Here is a 13,715-nt window from a genome sequence, read left to right on the forward strand (position 1 = left end):
AAGAGGAGGAAACAGGACAGGAACAGGAATCAGACTTGGCGGGTCCACCACGGAGCTACACTGACACCTTCTCTAACAGCCTGTAGCCACCCCCCACTGCCAGAACAAGACGTCTGCTGCATACCACAGAACACAGAGCCAGGCAGACACAGAGAAGGTCCCCTGGGGGTCACCGTAGATGGAGGAAGGGGCCTGACACAGAAGGAGTAAGAGTGGAGGGGGAGTTACAAGCCAATCCGGGCAACTGCTTCATCTAGGCAGGAGCAATCCTTAGAAATCTCCATGTGCTCTTTGTTCTGCTTTCTTAATAAAGAAACTAATTGTATGTTAGCTAGTGTTTCACTCTCTTTCTCTGATCTGCGAACAACCTGCTCTCCTTGCCGGCTCCCTGACAAGAGGCTACATTCCAGCCATGTCAAAGTCAGAGGATTCCAGACATACACATGCACTCTCCTTCCATCCAGATTTGTCATTGTTGTTGTTTAGTCGTTGTGTCCGACTCTTCGTGACCCCATGGACCAGAGCACGCCAGGCACTCCTGTCTTTCACTGCCTCCCGTAGTTTGGTCAAACTCATGCTGGTAGCTTTGAGAACACTGTCCAACCATCTCGTCCTCTGTCGTCCCCTTCTCCTTGTGCCCTCCATCTTTCCCAACATCAGGGTCTTTGCCAGGGACCATCCAGATTAAGTCTGTGGTATTCAAGGACACATTGTAGCCAGACACAAGCACTCCAGATTGGCCCTGGGGGGGGGCGTAGGGAGGGCTGTGGCCTTGGAAGGGTCTTGGGGGCCAGAGAGGGCCACATTCAGCCCCCAGGCCTGAGGCTCCTCACCCCTGTCTTACATAATATAAAACTTGGTACTGCTCTAGATTTATTTTCCTTTCCCCCTCAAACTCAGTGCAACAACTCGCTTCCACTCCTACTATGAGTCACTATTACTATGGTGACAGGCCTTACAGTCTGCACTTCAGCAAGAGGTCTGAAGCGAGGAGAAAGACTGGCTAATATGTTGATCTCACTGCAGCATCCCCTTAAAGAACATAATGGGATTACCTTTCAATGCCGCTCAGTTTGTGGGAATGTCTTCTCGACAGAAGCAGGCCACCTCCCCATGCTGCCTATCAGAAACGAAACACACGCTTATCTTACTGGGAGAATGCCACTGTTCACCAACACCATTTATTAAAATTTTGCCTTCAACTCATCATAAGTACTTTTCTTTTCTTTTTTTTTCCATTTTAAAATTTTATTAGGTTCCAACAAATCATACAAACAAATCATAAACAAATCATAAACATTTTGGACTTCCTTCAACGTCATTGGCCTCATTCGTAGTAATATCTTTAGTTCACATTCCATTCTTTCCTATTGCCATTTGTTCTTCCATTCCTCAAGATTTCAAATAAGCAATATTTACTAGTTGTTTACAGTGCCTCTTTAAACCCCACTAGCGTTGTATTTACATCACAGTTGTTTTCCAGATACCCCACAAATTTCTTCCAATCCTCAATAAATTTTTGATCTTTAGTATATCTAATTTTCCCGGTTAATTTATCCAGTTCTGCGTATTCTATCAACTTTGTTCTCCACTCTTCTACCCTTGGGATCTCTTCCTGCTTCCATTTCTGAGCTATTACTATTCTAGCTGCCGTTGCCACATACTGAAAAAGCTGAGACAGACATCATAAGTACTTTTCGTAATGGAATAAGAATCCAATCTACAGACAATCCTATAGACATTCTGAACTTAGTCACTATACTACTGATCTCTTTGCTTGGAAGATTTTGTTATTATTATTATTTATGATTTTCAATTTTATACATTTCAATAATTTTACAATCATTTAACATTTCAAAACTCGACTTCCAGGAGCAAGATGGAACAGATAGCCAACAACCACCTTACATCCACATGCATCCAGAGGTTATACTTCTCGCAGATGTCAGCTATGTGAACGAGTGGATCGAAAGCTCCATACACAGTTGTCCCAGCTGTGGCACTCACATAGAATGGTACTTTGCCCTGAAAACAAATTCAAGATGGCAGCCTATATTAGTGCACATGCAACAAGGACTTGTCCTTTGTTGTAACCTAGGTTGCCATACATCCAGAATTTCCCGGACATACCGGGAACACTGCTGTCAGAAATGTCCTTTTTGCGATTTGGCTCAACAGCTGTCAGGGACTGGGCAGAGGAGGAGGAATGGTGGAGACCGCCTCCCCATCCTGACCCTTCCAGGGAGGAGGAAGAGAGTATAGACTTACAACAGGGGGTTGAGGGAGGCAGCAGCTCAGAGGCAGATGAGGGGGGAAGTTAGGAAATCACGGGAGAGCCAGAGCAGCAGCTGACTGACATATTGACACTAGAAAGCATTCCAGACCCTCCATCTCCCAGAACCTGGCGGGCCTTAAAAGTAGGAGAGCAAAGACCTTGAAGAAAGAGGACACTTACCGGCACCCGTAGAGAAGGTGATAAGGTTGACGAATGAGGAAGCGGGAGAGATGCGGGATATAGAGTGGAGAAAGGAAATGTGGTTCTGTGAATCAGCCCCAAAGTCACCCATAAAGTTGATTATTTGATGGGTACAGGGTTGTGAATATCTATCTATTGGCCTCAACTTGATGGGGTACAAACTGGCAAACCAATCTAATACTTTTCCCCAATAGTAAAAGTTAATATATCCCCCAAATAAAATTATTCATTACCTATTATGGAGATCCATCCTGACAGTGCTGAGATGCAGTCTGACTTAAAGCATATCCTCTTTGTGACATCACACATGACATCAGAATGGCATGTTTGCATTCAACTTAGACTATCTCCATGACAACAGCAGTGGCCAGTAAACTTCTGCAACCAAATAACCATCAGCCTGACTACCCAGTTGCTTCTATCTAGACTATTGGATGTTCATTTTTTTATCTCATAATCAAAGCCTGAAGAAGAGCTTTGTATAATCTGAAAAGCTGCTTCCACTGTTAAAGAAAACTAATTGTCAGGGACTGGGCAGAGGAGGAATGGTGGAGACCTCCTCCCCATCCTGACCCTTCCAGGGAGGAGGAAAACAATATAGATTTACAACAGGGGTTTGAGGGAGGTAGCAGCTCAGAGGCAGATGAGGGGGAAATTATGGGAGAGTCAGAACAACACCTGGCTGACACGTTGTTATTAGAAAACATTCCAGACCCTCCATCTCCCAGAACCCAGCGAGCCTTAAAAGTAGGAGGCCAAAGAGCTCAAAGACAGAGGGCACTTAGCAGCACCCGTAGAGGAGGTGATGATGATGACGAATGAGGAAATGGGAGAGAAGGGGGTGGAGCTTCCCTCAGGACAATGCCATGATCCAAGAGGCTGGGTTCTATAGCCTCTCTGTGTAATTATTGAATAAAAAAGGTTGGTAAGAGACATTCCCTTGTCTTTATACCTTCCTGGGCAACTAGCCAGGAGGTCAAAACTTAAAAAGTTCAGCAACTCTGCCCAAAGAAAGCTCAACAACTTTTGTGAAACATCATAACCATTTGCTGCAGTGCATGGTAAGATTCATTCCTTTTCTTGACAAGCATCACTGTAGGATATAGCGGCAATGCGATATATCGCAAAGGCATTTTGCCTATATTCTGGAAAAATGAATTGATGCATCACAGGTGGGAGAATCTATTCTTTTTTCCTTCTTTGTCTCGTGTGCACAATCATCATCATCGATTGTCAGCCTACAGATCAGAACTCTTGGGTTTCCTTTCTCTTTGTCCAGCTCATACATTCTTCAACACTTGAAATATTTTAAAAATTGAGAGGCATTTCAACTTGCTACTATGACAAAAGTAGCAGGGAAAACCCCGTTGCACTGGTGGAAGTTTGTGTGCAGGCTTCCACTAGCGAGACTCTCTAGTCCAGTGGTTCTCAACCTGTGGGTCCCCAGATGTTGTTGAACTACAATTCCCATCATCCCTGAGCTCTGGCCTTGCTAGCTAGGGGCAATGGGAGTTGTAGTCCAACAACATCTGGGGCCCCACAGGTTGAGAAAGGCTGCTCTAGTCGTTGCTTGAGACTGCTTCATATGGCATATTTTTAATACCATAAAAAGGATACCAGTATCAATGACAGGTTTTGATATTGGTCTCCAGAGGTGGTGACTCCTACTCCCAAGAGGAAGGACCATTGGCTATACAGGCTGGGGCTGATGGGAGTTGGATTCTGGTAACATCTGGAGGACCATAAGCTCCCTAGCCCTGTCCTCCTCCTTTACCATCGCCCCTTTCACTTTGCAAAGGACAAAGAGGAGGAGGAGATGAGGAGCAGCCACCAAGTCATCCTCAACCACCTGCTAACTTGCCTGGGGGGAGGGAGCTAGAGACCCCTGACTAGTTCCAAATAACCTGCCAAAGTCCAATTTAGCTCAATAGGGATATCACAAACATACAATTAAATTCCAGCAGAGTAGCTATAGAACAAGGACCAGAAAGGTTACATGAAGGTGATGGAAGCCAAACCTGTTTTTTAACTTGGATAATGTTTTCCTCCAGTTCAGATGGAATCATCTTCCCCCTGTTAAGAACAAATCAGCAGTGCTTGCTAAATATTACTCATTGTGCATCCTTCCAAATGCATAACAATTAAGGGCACCGTCCGTTTCCCCCTGCAAGCTAAAGTTTTGCATAGTGAAGAAACCCCCATAAGACTCAATGCACCACTTCAGAGAGGAACAGGACATTTGGCTCTACATTGGGAGTATGCAATATTTCTCCCCCCACCCCCAGTTTTGTAATTTGGGCTGGCACCTGAAATCCGCATGGTGCCTAACAGAACCTCCTTTTCGTGTCTGCTATTTTATCTCACATTCCATCTGGAGACTGTGGTCACACCCACACCAAACATTAAAGCATACAGCTTCCCCCAAAGAATGCTAGGAATTGTAGCTGTGCGGAAGCCATGAACTTTAAATGGCTTGAAATGTTTGCTGTGGACGTGAGCTGTGACCCAGGTGCAGACGCCATGACTTCACTACCAGCAGTGTTTCCTGGTCTTGTCCATTCTGTTCTGGAGAACTGAAAAGCCCCAATGTTATTTTGTGACATTTTGATTAACCTGCTAAAAGTATTCTCCTGATACGGATTTTGGAATTTTTCTACAATTCGTTCATTTCCGTTCATTTGTTTTCATTGTTTTTTCCTTACATAAACCATTAACTGTTGTTTTTGCTGTAGCGACAGAGCTGATTTGGACAGCTATCGCCTGATGTCTGCCACTTTTTGAGGTGGTCACCATTGTATTTTCCCAGAATGCTTTGAAATGATGCAATGCCCAGTGGGGGAGGCAGCCACCAAATGGAGTTCTGGTGCCAAACAGAAGGTTAAGCTTCCCATCTTTAAATGGTTTTTCACCAAGTAGCCTAAAAGAGACAGGACGTCTGAGAAATTATTATCAGACCTGTGAAAAACATGACTGATGGATGCACAAGCCATTGCGGAATGAAGCCAATTGCTTAGGGAGACCAGGATTTCAAAAGTCAATTGACATCCAGGGGTAATTTCAAAAGCCGGCACTTTTTAGGCAAGTCAATTGAAAAATCAACAACCTTGGGGTTTGTCATAAAGAAGCTCAACAATTTTTGTGGTTTCCTAAAAAAAGCTCAGCAACTTTCAGGGTGTCCTGGTTTTTGCTTATTGAAATATGGCGACTAAACAGGCAGTTCACTGAATGATGTGCAATTAAGATATTATTTCAGATATTATGCCTAAAATACAGAAAACATTATTCAGTTCTGCATTGCGAAAGCAACACATTTGTTTTTTGAGGGAAGTGTTCCTAATATGTGAATCTAGAATATGAAGAAATAAAAGGTTCACACATCTCTGCAAATGCAAGTAAATTGCTTGAGTGGATATAAAAATCATGCACAAAAAGCAGCTGAAGGCCTTACCTTTCATCACACTTGACGACAATAACATTATCCATTCCGATCCCAAGAACCGCTGCAGCTTTCTTTACAGAATAATGGCTCTTAGACAGTAAGGTTGAAAAGGTTAAATAGAGGAAAGATCTCACAACATACATTAGAGCTGAAAGATTGCTCTACGATTGCTTCTATGTTAAAGAAATACAAAGACAGACAAGACAGGGATTTAAGCCCTTGTCGTCTGTTGACATCTAGGGGAGTACAATTCAACTAAAATACTACTTAAATCATTGTTTTGAGGAGAAGAGTGAACATCATACACGGTGAAACTGCCCATTCCTGTGTTTGCTGGTTTCAGAGTTACCATTCCAAAACATATATCATCTCTAATACTGTTTTGATCCACAGAGGGAGGTATTGTCACCAGCTCATAAGGCATCCTTGAGATTTCTCTGGTTACCAACCATTATTTTATGAAATTGACAATGGTCACAGCCCAGTTAAGGCCAGCAATGAGCTATGACTAAGCTCCATTGAAATCAATGGAAGATAAAATCTGATATTTGAAAACTTTCCACCTGGTTTTGCAAGTAAAACAAGGCATAAATTTGAGCTCTTTTGGTCACGATGTGGGAACCAGGCAAATCTTTACAGCGTATACGCAATCTTTTCTTGAAACTTGCAGAATCAGGTTGTTTGTCCCCCCCCCCCCAGAGTTCAGCCATGGAAATGAATAGAGATGTTTGAACTAGGGCTGGAATGAAATGGCCCCCCAATTTACCATGAATTGGTGGCAAATCTGGAGTACCCATTTTGCATGCACGCATAAAATGTTTGTTGCAAACTGATTTATTTCGGTTAGATTTGACTTAGGGTGGCAGTTTTCGCAAGAGAAGCATAGCAGCAGCGCATGATTTTACACACACACAAATACACACACAGCTTAAACAACAAGAAAAGAGAAGAAGCTTACAAAAGTTTATTACTGGTCTTATATAAAGACTTACTAAAATATAACAAGTCTCTACAGGATTATCATTAAAAGGCATCATATCACAGGCAAATAACATCACATCGACTTTATTGCAAGTGCATACTCACATGTTCAGAAACAAAGAGTATGATGTCAGGAATGGCTGCCATGCCTTTGGTTTTAATCTCAGGATAACGTTTATAGCGGGCAACTAGAACACTGTAGAGGTTTGATATGCTGCCCCCTGGAAGACAAAGAAAGAAATTAAGCATCTGCTTGGGAATGAATAGTACAACATAACACATGGGTAGGCAAACTAAGGCCCGGGAGCCGGATCCAGCCCAATCGCCTTCTAAATCCGACCCATGGACGGTCCAGGAATCAGCGTGTTTTTACATGAGTAGAATGTGTCCTTTTATTTAAAATGTATCTCTGGGTTATTTGTGGGGCTGGGAATTCATTCATTTCCCCCCCTTCAAAATATAGTCCAGCCCCCCACAAGGTCTGAGGGACGGTGGACTGGCCCCCTTCCGAAAAAGTTTGCTGACCCCTGCCCTAGAGGGATGATTCATTAAGAACCCTTTCGGGTAAAATGGAGATTAAAAAGGAAGCCACTGAGGCAGTAACATTCTTGTCCCTATCCGCTAAGAGGAACCTCATTTGGCTTTTTCTCTGAGCTGTGGGTCCCAGGTCCAACATCTTGCTCAGCATCTGTTTGTGGAGTCTGCTGTGCAAAGGGCAGTCCAAAAGAATATGGTCCAGTGAGTCTGGTACTTCCCGATTGCAGGCACACAGGCAGGATTGATAAGGAATTTGTGAGTACCTACCTGTGGTCACTGTGGAGAGGAAAGCATTTAGTCTTTCTAATGGCCTCAGCCCAGTATACCTGAAGGAGTGTCTCCACCCCCATCGTTCTGCCCCAATACTGAGGTCCAGTGCCGAGGGCCTTCTGGCGGTTCCCTCCCTGCAAGAAGCCAAGTTACAGGGAACCAAGCAGAGGGCCTTCTCGGTAGTGGCGCCCGCCCTGTGGAATGCCCTCCCACCAGATGTCAAAGAGAAAAACAACTACCAGACTTTCAGAAGACATCTGAAGGCAGCCCTGTTTAGGGATGCTTTTAATGTTTAATAGACTGCTGTAGTTTAATATTCTGTTGGAAGCCACCCAGAGTGGCTAGGGAAACCCAGCCAGATGGGCAGGGTGTAAATAAATAATAATAATAATAATAATAATAATAATAATAATTATTATTATTATTATTATTATTATTATTATTATTATTATTAGTCTTGTGAGCCTAAAAGCTCTTCATTGGGAAGGAAGTGCTCTGCCTATCCTATTATTTTTAATTGCCAATCCTTCTTTTTAAGGACCTCACTCACTTGCCAGTTTGGGGCTAATAAGATCCGAGCCGCTGTAGTGGCATACATAAATGTTTGGATGGGTACTTCCATCCAATGTCTTCCTCTTGGGCATGGAAAGTAGAGCAAACAAGGCTGGGAGGAAGCTGGGGTCATTAATCTCTTGCTAAGCCATAGTTTAGTGCGATACCTGATCACAGTAAAAGAAAAAAGTCATTCTCTTTAAAGCTTTGATTTGATAATCTAGCCATACCACTTTCTCGGCGTTCTCTGCCCTCCCCTTAAGAAACATGTTCTTACAGTGATTTTGAGCCAGTATCTATTCATCTTTACACAGGCTATCTTCAAATTAATGTTCACATTTTAAAATGTCAGCAAATGATCCATGTCGGTTCTAGGGTTTGAATAAGACTCATTGGATGAATAATAATTTCTTATCTACTTACCGGGAGAAAATATGCCATCTGCTTCACTTTCCCCCCATCCAATAATTTCTTGCATTTTTCTAAGTATAATCTCCTCCATTACAATGAATACTGGGGCTATTTCATAAGTAAACCTATTTTTTTAAAATAAAAAAAAATGGTAGTCAGAAATACAAAATGAACTCATCAGAACAGATTGATAAAGACAAAGAAAAATCAATACAGATTTCCACCTCGGTCAAGCAACAGAGAATTGCTCACAGAAACAGGCTTCCACACAGGAAGGGAACAGGGATGTATTAATACACCTGGATTTGCTCATTTGCACCTGTATCTCAAGGTTCAACCTGCTTTGAAGGAATTGGCTGGATGCATATATATATGAACATTCCCATCTATGAGGATGTGGTTGTTACTTGGGGCTACTTGTGCACAGATAGAGTTTGATCTGGGGCCTTCACATTTCTTTTTTCATCCCTTCTTTCCTCAAGTACCTTTTCTTACCATCCTCTTTTCCATCTCTTTGTCAAGGGTGGAGAAACCTATGCCAGTGGTAGGTGGAGCCAGAGGCAAAGGTAGGGATGGTTAGAAAGCAAGAAGTGGATGGGCCAAGGAGCAAAAGTCAGTGGACTTTTGTCTTTGTACTGCAGGCTACATCTCAGCAACAAAAAGTCTCTATACACATCACTCCATTCAGCTGAGCAAGGGGCATTATCACAGACCAGCTGGTTAAGGCACCAAAGGAGGGCACTGAGTAGGACTAGCAAGGGGGTGTGGCCTGTGGGAAATTCCTGAGGACTAGGCAGTCCATCCCTGTCCTGAGGTTCCCTACTGCTTGTTTAAGCTGTTACCTCTGAGTTTAGTTGTTACACTTCAGTTTTAACTTCTATGCTGATGACTGATTCCATGGCATGCAGTGAAATTTTTGGTAGGGGGATAGTTAGGACCAGAGGTGCCAGCTTGCAAGGACGATTGAGTCGGGGGTCTGAGCATCGCACCTCCCTCCCTAAGCTGGGAAGAAGCTCCCCGGGCTTTGGGACAGAGGCACCAGGCTTCAAGGATGCCAAAGCCCTGCCACCTCCTTCCCAAAGCCAGTTGAGCTTTGGGGGAAGGGTTAGTGGACTCTTTAGGGCAGCCTTTCTCAACCTGTGGGTCCCCAGATGTTGTTGGACTACAACTCCCATCACCCCTAGCTAGCAAGGCCAGAGCTCAGGGATGATGGGAGTTGTAGTCCAACAACATCTGGGGACCCACAGGTTGAGAACCACTGCTTTAGGGGGTTAGCCTAGTCCCTGTAGTCCATTGACCGCACACCACTGATAATGATGGCGACAACAGTAATGACAATAATGATATTTTTGAACTTTCCCAGGTAACTTGTTGTTAGTGGACAGCAGTACAGAAATGTTATACATAATAATAAAACATTATTACTGAGAATGGAAGCCTCCAAGTGGTAGTTCTGTTATCATTAGCATCAAGCAACTTTCCTGACAAATGCTTGTTTTCTAACCATACTGAGTGGTCCACATGGTGGAAGAACACAAAGTCCCTATCTAACACTGAAGCATTACTTCCCGGCTTGGCACAGCCCACTCTGCTCCGCCCCACCCCACGCTCCCAAAAAGAGAGGTGTGTTTGCCAGCGAGCCGGTAAACAAAGCTTACTGAACAGTACAGGTAAGTGCATAATGGGTTTCGAGCCCTGAAGCTATGTCATTGAGTTTCATGTTCCCTTTGATCAAAATCCCCTTTTGATCACACTGCACTTTGTCTGTATGCCTTGGTCCTTTTATCTTCTCTTAGAGGATAAGAGGACCTTATCCTCATCCTGCACTGCTGACGCCAAATTCAGAGAACAACATTAGCTAACTGTGGGCGTAATGGACATTTCAATCCACAAAGGTACAGGGAAATATTGAAGTACACAGTACATGTCCAGTGCTTGGTTCGTTGAGAGCACATAAACTCCACCAAGAACGTTCCATTAATAGAAAAGGGAAATGTCATGGTGCTCCACTGAATTCAGGCTGATCTCCGCGCCTAATCAGGAAATGTGGAAAGGGCCATCCTAGTGGCAATTTTTGCTGCTCTTCTCGAACTGCTGCCATATAGCCCTGTCTGTTTCATGATTGGACTTTGAAGCTCTCCTGAACTTCAGAAGCAGAGAGCTATGCATCAAAGCAGCAGTTGAAATGAACATGAATTCAAAGGTCCACTGGGCATGTAGAATGGATTGCACAGTTGTTTGGATCTTTGCCTTTGTCTCAAAAGCTCTCAAGACTTATTCCAAAATATCAAACTCAAATGGTGTAATTCTCAGTGACTCATTCTGGTGATCGAATTAAACTGGTTTGGATCCAGGCTTAGTTACACTTAGAAGGTGTCCCTTGAAATTGACAGGATTTAAGTTAGCCCAATTGATTTCATTGGGTTGAAATCAATTGTCTTTGAGATGCCATGCCACATAGAGGTTTTAAGAATATTTTTGAAATGTCACTCTTTAAAATCAAAGATGTGCAAGAGTAAAATCCATTGTGAAAGTCTGTCTTCAATTCTGAACAACAACAAAAAGGCTTTTTGGAAAGCTTTTGAAGCCTTTGATGCAGTCTTGCAGTCCAAATTTAGTCAATAAGCTATCTTTGTTCCAAGCTCATTACATAATATTTAAGACAGCAGAGGAAAACGATTAAATTTGTTAAAGTTTTCCATAAGAACTTGGCATGGACATTGTTCTGTTTATATCTGAAGTTATCAACAGTATTTTCATTGACATTTCTCAGACTCCTTCCAACTTCATCTTTTGAAGAGTTGTTACACAATGCCCACTTTGTTAAAATGTCACTATGGAGACTAATTCTGCTGTTCATAGTATCACAGATGTAATTAAAGTATGGAGGGTAAAGATTCAGCACTGTTGACCTCTCTAGATGTGTCATTTAAGCACTCAAATTTGCTTACAGCAAAACCCACCAAACTCTGAAAATTTATATATTTCACCTGCAATGCAGGGAAATTGATGGGATAGTTGTTATTTAAAAAATCTTGTAAAAGTGCAGTGCACATCAGAATTCATTGTGTTATTCTTGCAGGCAAGTGGGGGAAAGGCCCTCTACAAAGAATTAGGACAAGTTTGCATATGTCTTCTGTAAATAGTTGCTATTTATAATTAGGCATGATCCAGCTAAAACTAACGATCATTATTTTTAATTCTCAGTGGACTTTCATTAAGGCAGTTGGACAAACTTTGTAAATTTATAGCAGGAACATGTGGTCCTCCAAGATGCAGCTGGTCTACAACTGCCATCGTCTCTGACAATTGGCCATTCTGGCTGGGACTGATGGAAGTTGGAGTCATGGAAGCTGCCTCATACTGACTCAGATCAGACCATTGGTCTATTTAGCTTCCAGTCAGCAAGCCCAAGAGGCTCAGTGGTTTAGACCAGTCAGCTCCCGTTGCTCTGTCCCAGCTCCTGCCAACCTAGCAGTTCGAAAGCACACTAGTGCAAGTAGATAAATAGGTACCGCTGGGGCGGAAAGGTAAATGGTGTTTCTATGCGCTCTGGCCCTCGTCACAGTGTCCTGTTGTGCCAGAAGCAGTTTAGTCATGCTGGCCACATGATCTGGAAAGCTGTCTGTGGACAATCCCTCGGCCTGAAAGTGAGATGAGCGCCATAACCCTATAGTCGCCTTTGACTGGACTTAACCATCCAGGGGTCCTTTACCTTTACCTTTTACCTCTATCTAGCTCAGTATTTTCTCTTGCTGGCTGGCTGTGGCTCTTCAGGATTTCAGACAAGAGTCTCTCCCAGCCATACCAGGAGATGGTAGGGATTGAACCCAAGACCTTCTGCCTGGGACCACTGAGATGAGTCTGTGTACACCTTGCAGGCCACAGGCTCCCCACTTTTGATTCAAAGAGTTCTTCAAGTGAGACTTAAACATGCTTAACTTTGTCTGAATTGTGCCTACAATAATAGGCTCAGATTACCATTGCTATTGTCCTCATGGCAATCTGCTATTTGTCCTGGAAGATACCACTTGCTGCAAATAGTGTTTTCAAAGCAATAGCTGAAGGAGTAGCATTTTTTGTTTTTAAAAGAGGATATGGGGTGAAGAGTTCGCTCACTCTCCTCTCATGCTGCAGTCCCAGTCCAGATCAGGATCCCCACACAGAGAGATGCATGTTAAGAAGGAGGTGTGACAGGTGCTAAGCATGTTTCTTTATAATCATATCATTTGGCCCTAAACTGAAGCTTTTGTTATTTCAGTAGAAACTGGGCTCCTTAACTCCTTTTTTCTTTCTAGTTTTCTATCCCTCTGAGTCCAATAAGCCAGTCTTCCCAATGCATTTCATAAATGTATTTAGTCTCTGTATGCTGGATCTCATACATCCTTCGCATTCTTAAAGAGCAATAATAAAAAAAGGAGTTTTGTTTCGCTGTTGTTTCTTAGTTCAGATTAATCTTGTATAAAAATGACAATCTACAGTACATACATGTTTGTATTTGCTGTAGCCGTCAGCCATTCCCCAGCAAGTCCTACAATGTCAAGGCCACTGGAAAGTTGGTTGAAGTAACGAGGATGCCCTGAAATGTGGATAAATTGAAGATAAAACAGGTCATGCTTTTTGAAGAAATGTTAGGGGCGCATCACTTCATCAGCAAAGTTTCCAATTTGTTAGGGTTGCCATATTTCAAAAAGTGAGAGAGAGAAAATGGGGGGTTTGAGCTATTTTTAAGGAAATTCGCCAAAATCTAGACTTCTGACATGGATTTTCCCAGACATTTCAGTGATTTCCGACTGCCGTATTCTGGCTATGTGCAGGAAATCCCAGACATATGGCAACCCTAAATTAGTGGTACAAATTAGTGGCAGTTAAAATATATTGTGAAGAAGGAAGAAATCCCTAGATACCAGCCTTGAGGGGTTTCTACATAGTTAGGTAGAGCCAAGGGGGAGTGTTTGTACAGGGAGGTACAGTAGCAACTGTGATAGAAGAAAGCTCTTGGCTTATGTGGATAATTCATTAAACACACACACAAACAGAAATGAACAT

The 13,715-nt window shown here is 43.0% G+C and overlaps 1 protein-coding gene across 1 annotated transcript in view; it reads right to left on the reverse strand.

The window, feature by feature from the left end:
- LOC114600089 (glutamate decarboxylase 1-like) overlaps nt 1-13,715 on the reverse strand; it is a 37,518-nt gene that overhangs the window by 16,492 nt on the left and 7,311 nt on the right. The window contains exons 4-10 of the mRNA XM_077933339.1: nt 13,155-13,245; nt 8,679-8,791; nt 7,002-7,117; nt 5,925-6,004; nt 4,495-4,549; nt 1,909-2,025; nt 1,056-1,120 (exon numbers count right to left, since the gene is read on the reverse strand). Of these exons, the coding sequence (XP_077789465.1) occupies nt 1,056-1,120; nt 1,909-2,025; nt 4,495-4,549; nt 5,925-6,004; nt 7,002-7,117; nt 8,679-8,791; nt 13,155-13,245 (637 nt within the window). The remainder of the gene's footprint in view (nt 1-1,055; nt 1,121-1,908; nt 2,026-4,494; nt 4,550-5,924; nt 6,005-7,001; nt 7,118-8,678; nt 8,792-13,154; nt 13,246-13,715) is intronic.

Source organism: Podarcis muralis, chromosome 8 (assembly GCF_964188315.1).
Source record: "Podarcis muralis chromosome 8, rPodMur119.hap1.1, whole genome shotgun sequence".
In the NCBI taxonomy this organism is placed as follows: domain Eukaryota; kingdom Metazoa; phylum Chordata; class Lepidosauria; order Squamata; family Lacertidae; genus Podarcis; species Podarcis muralis.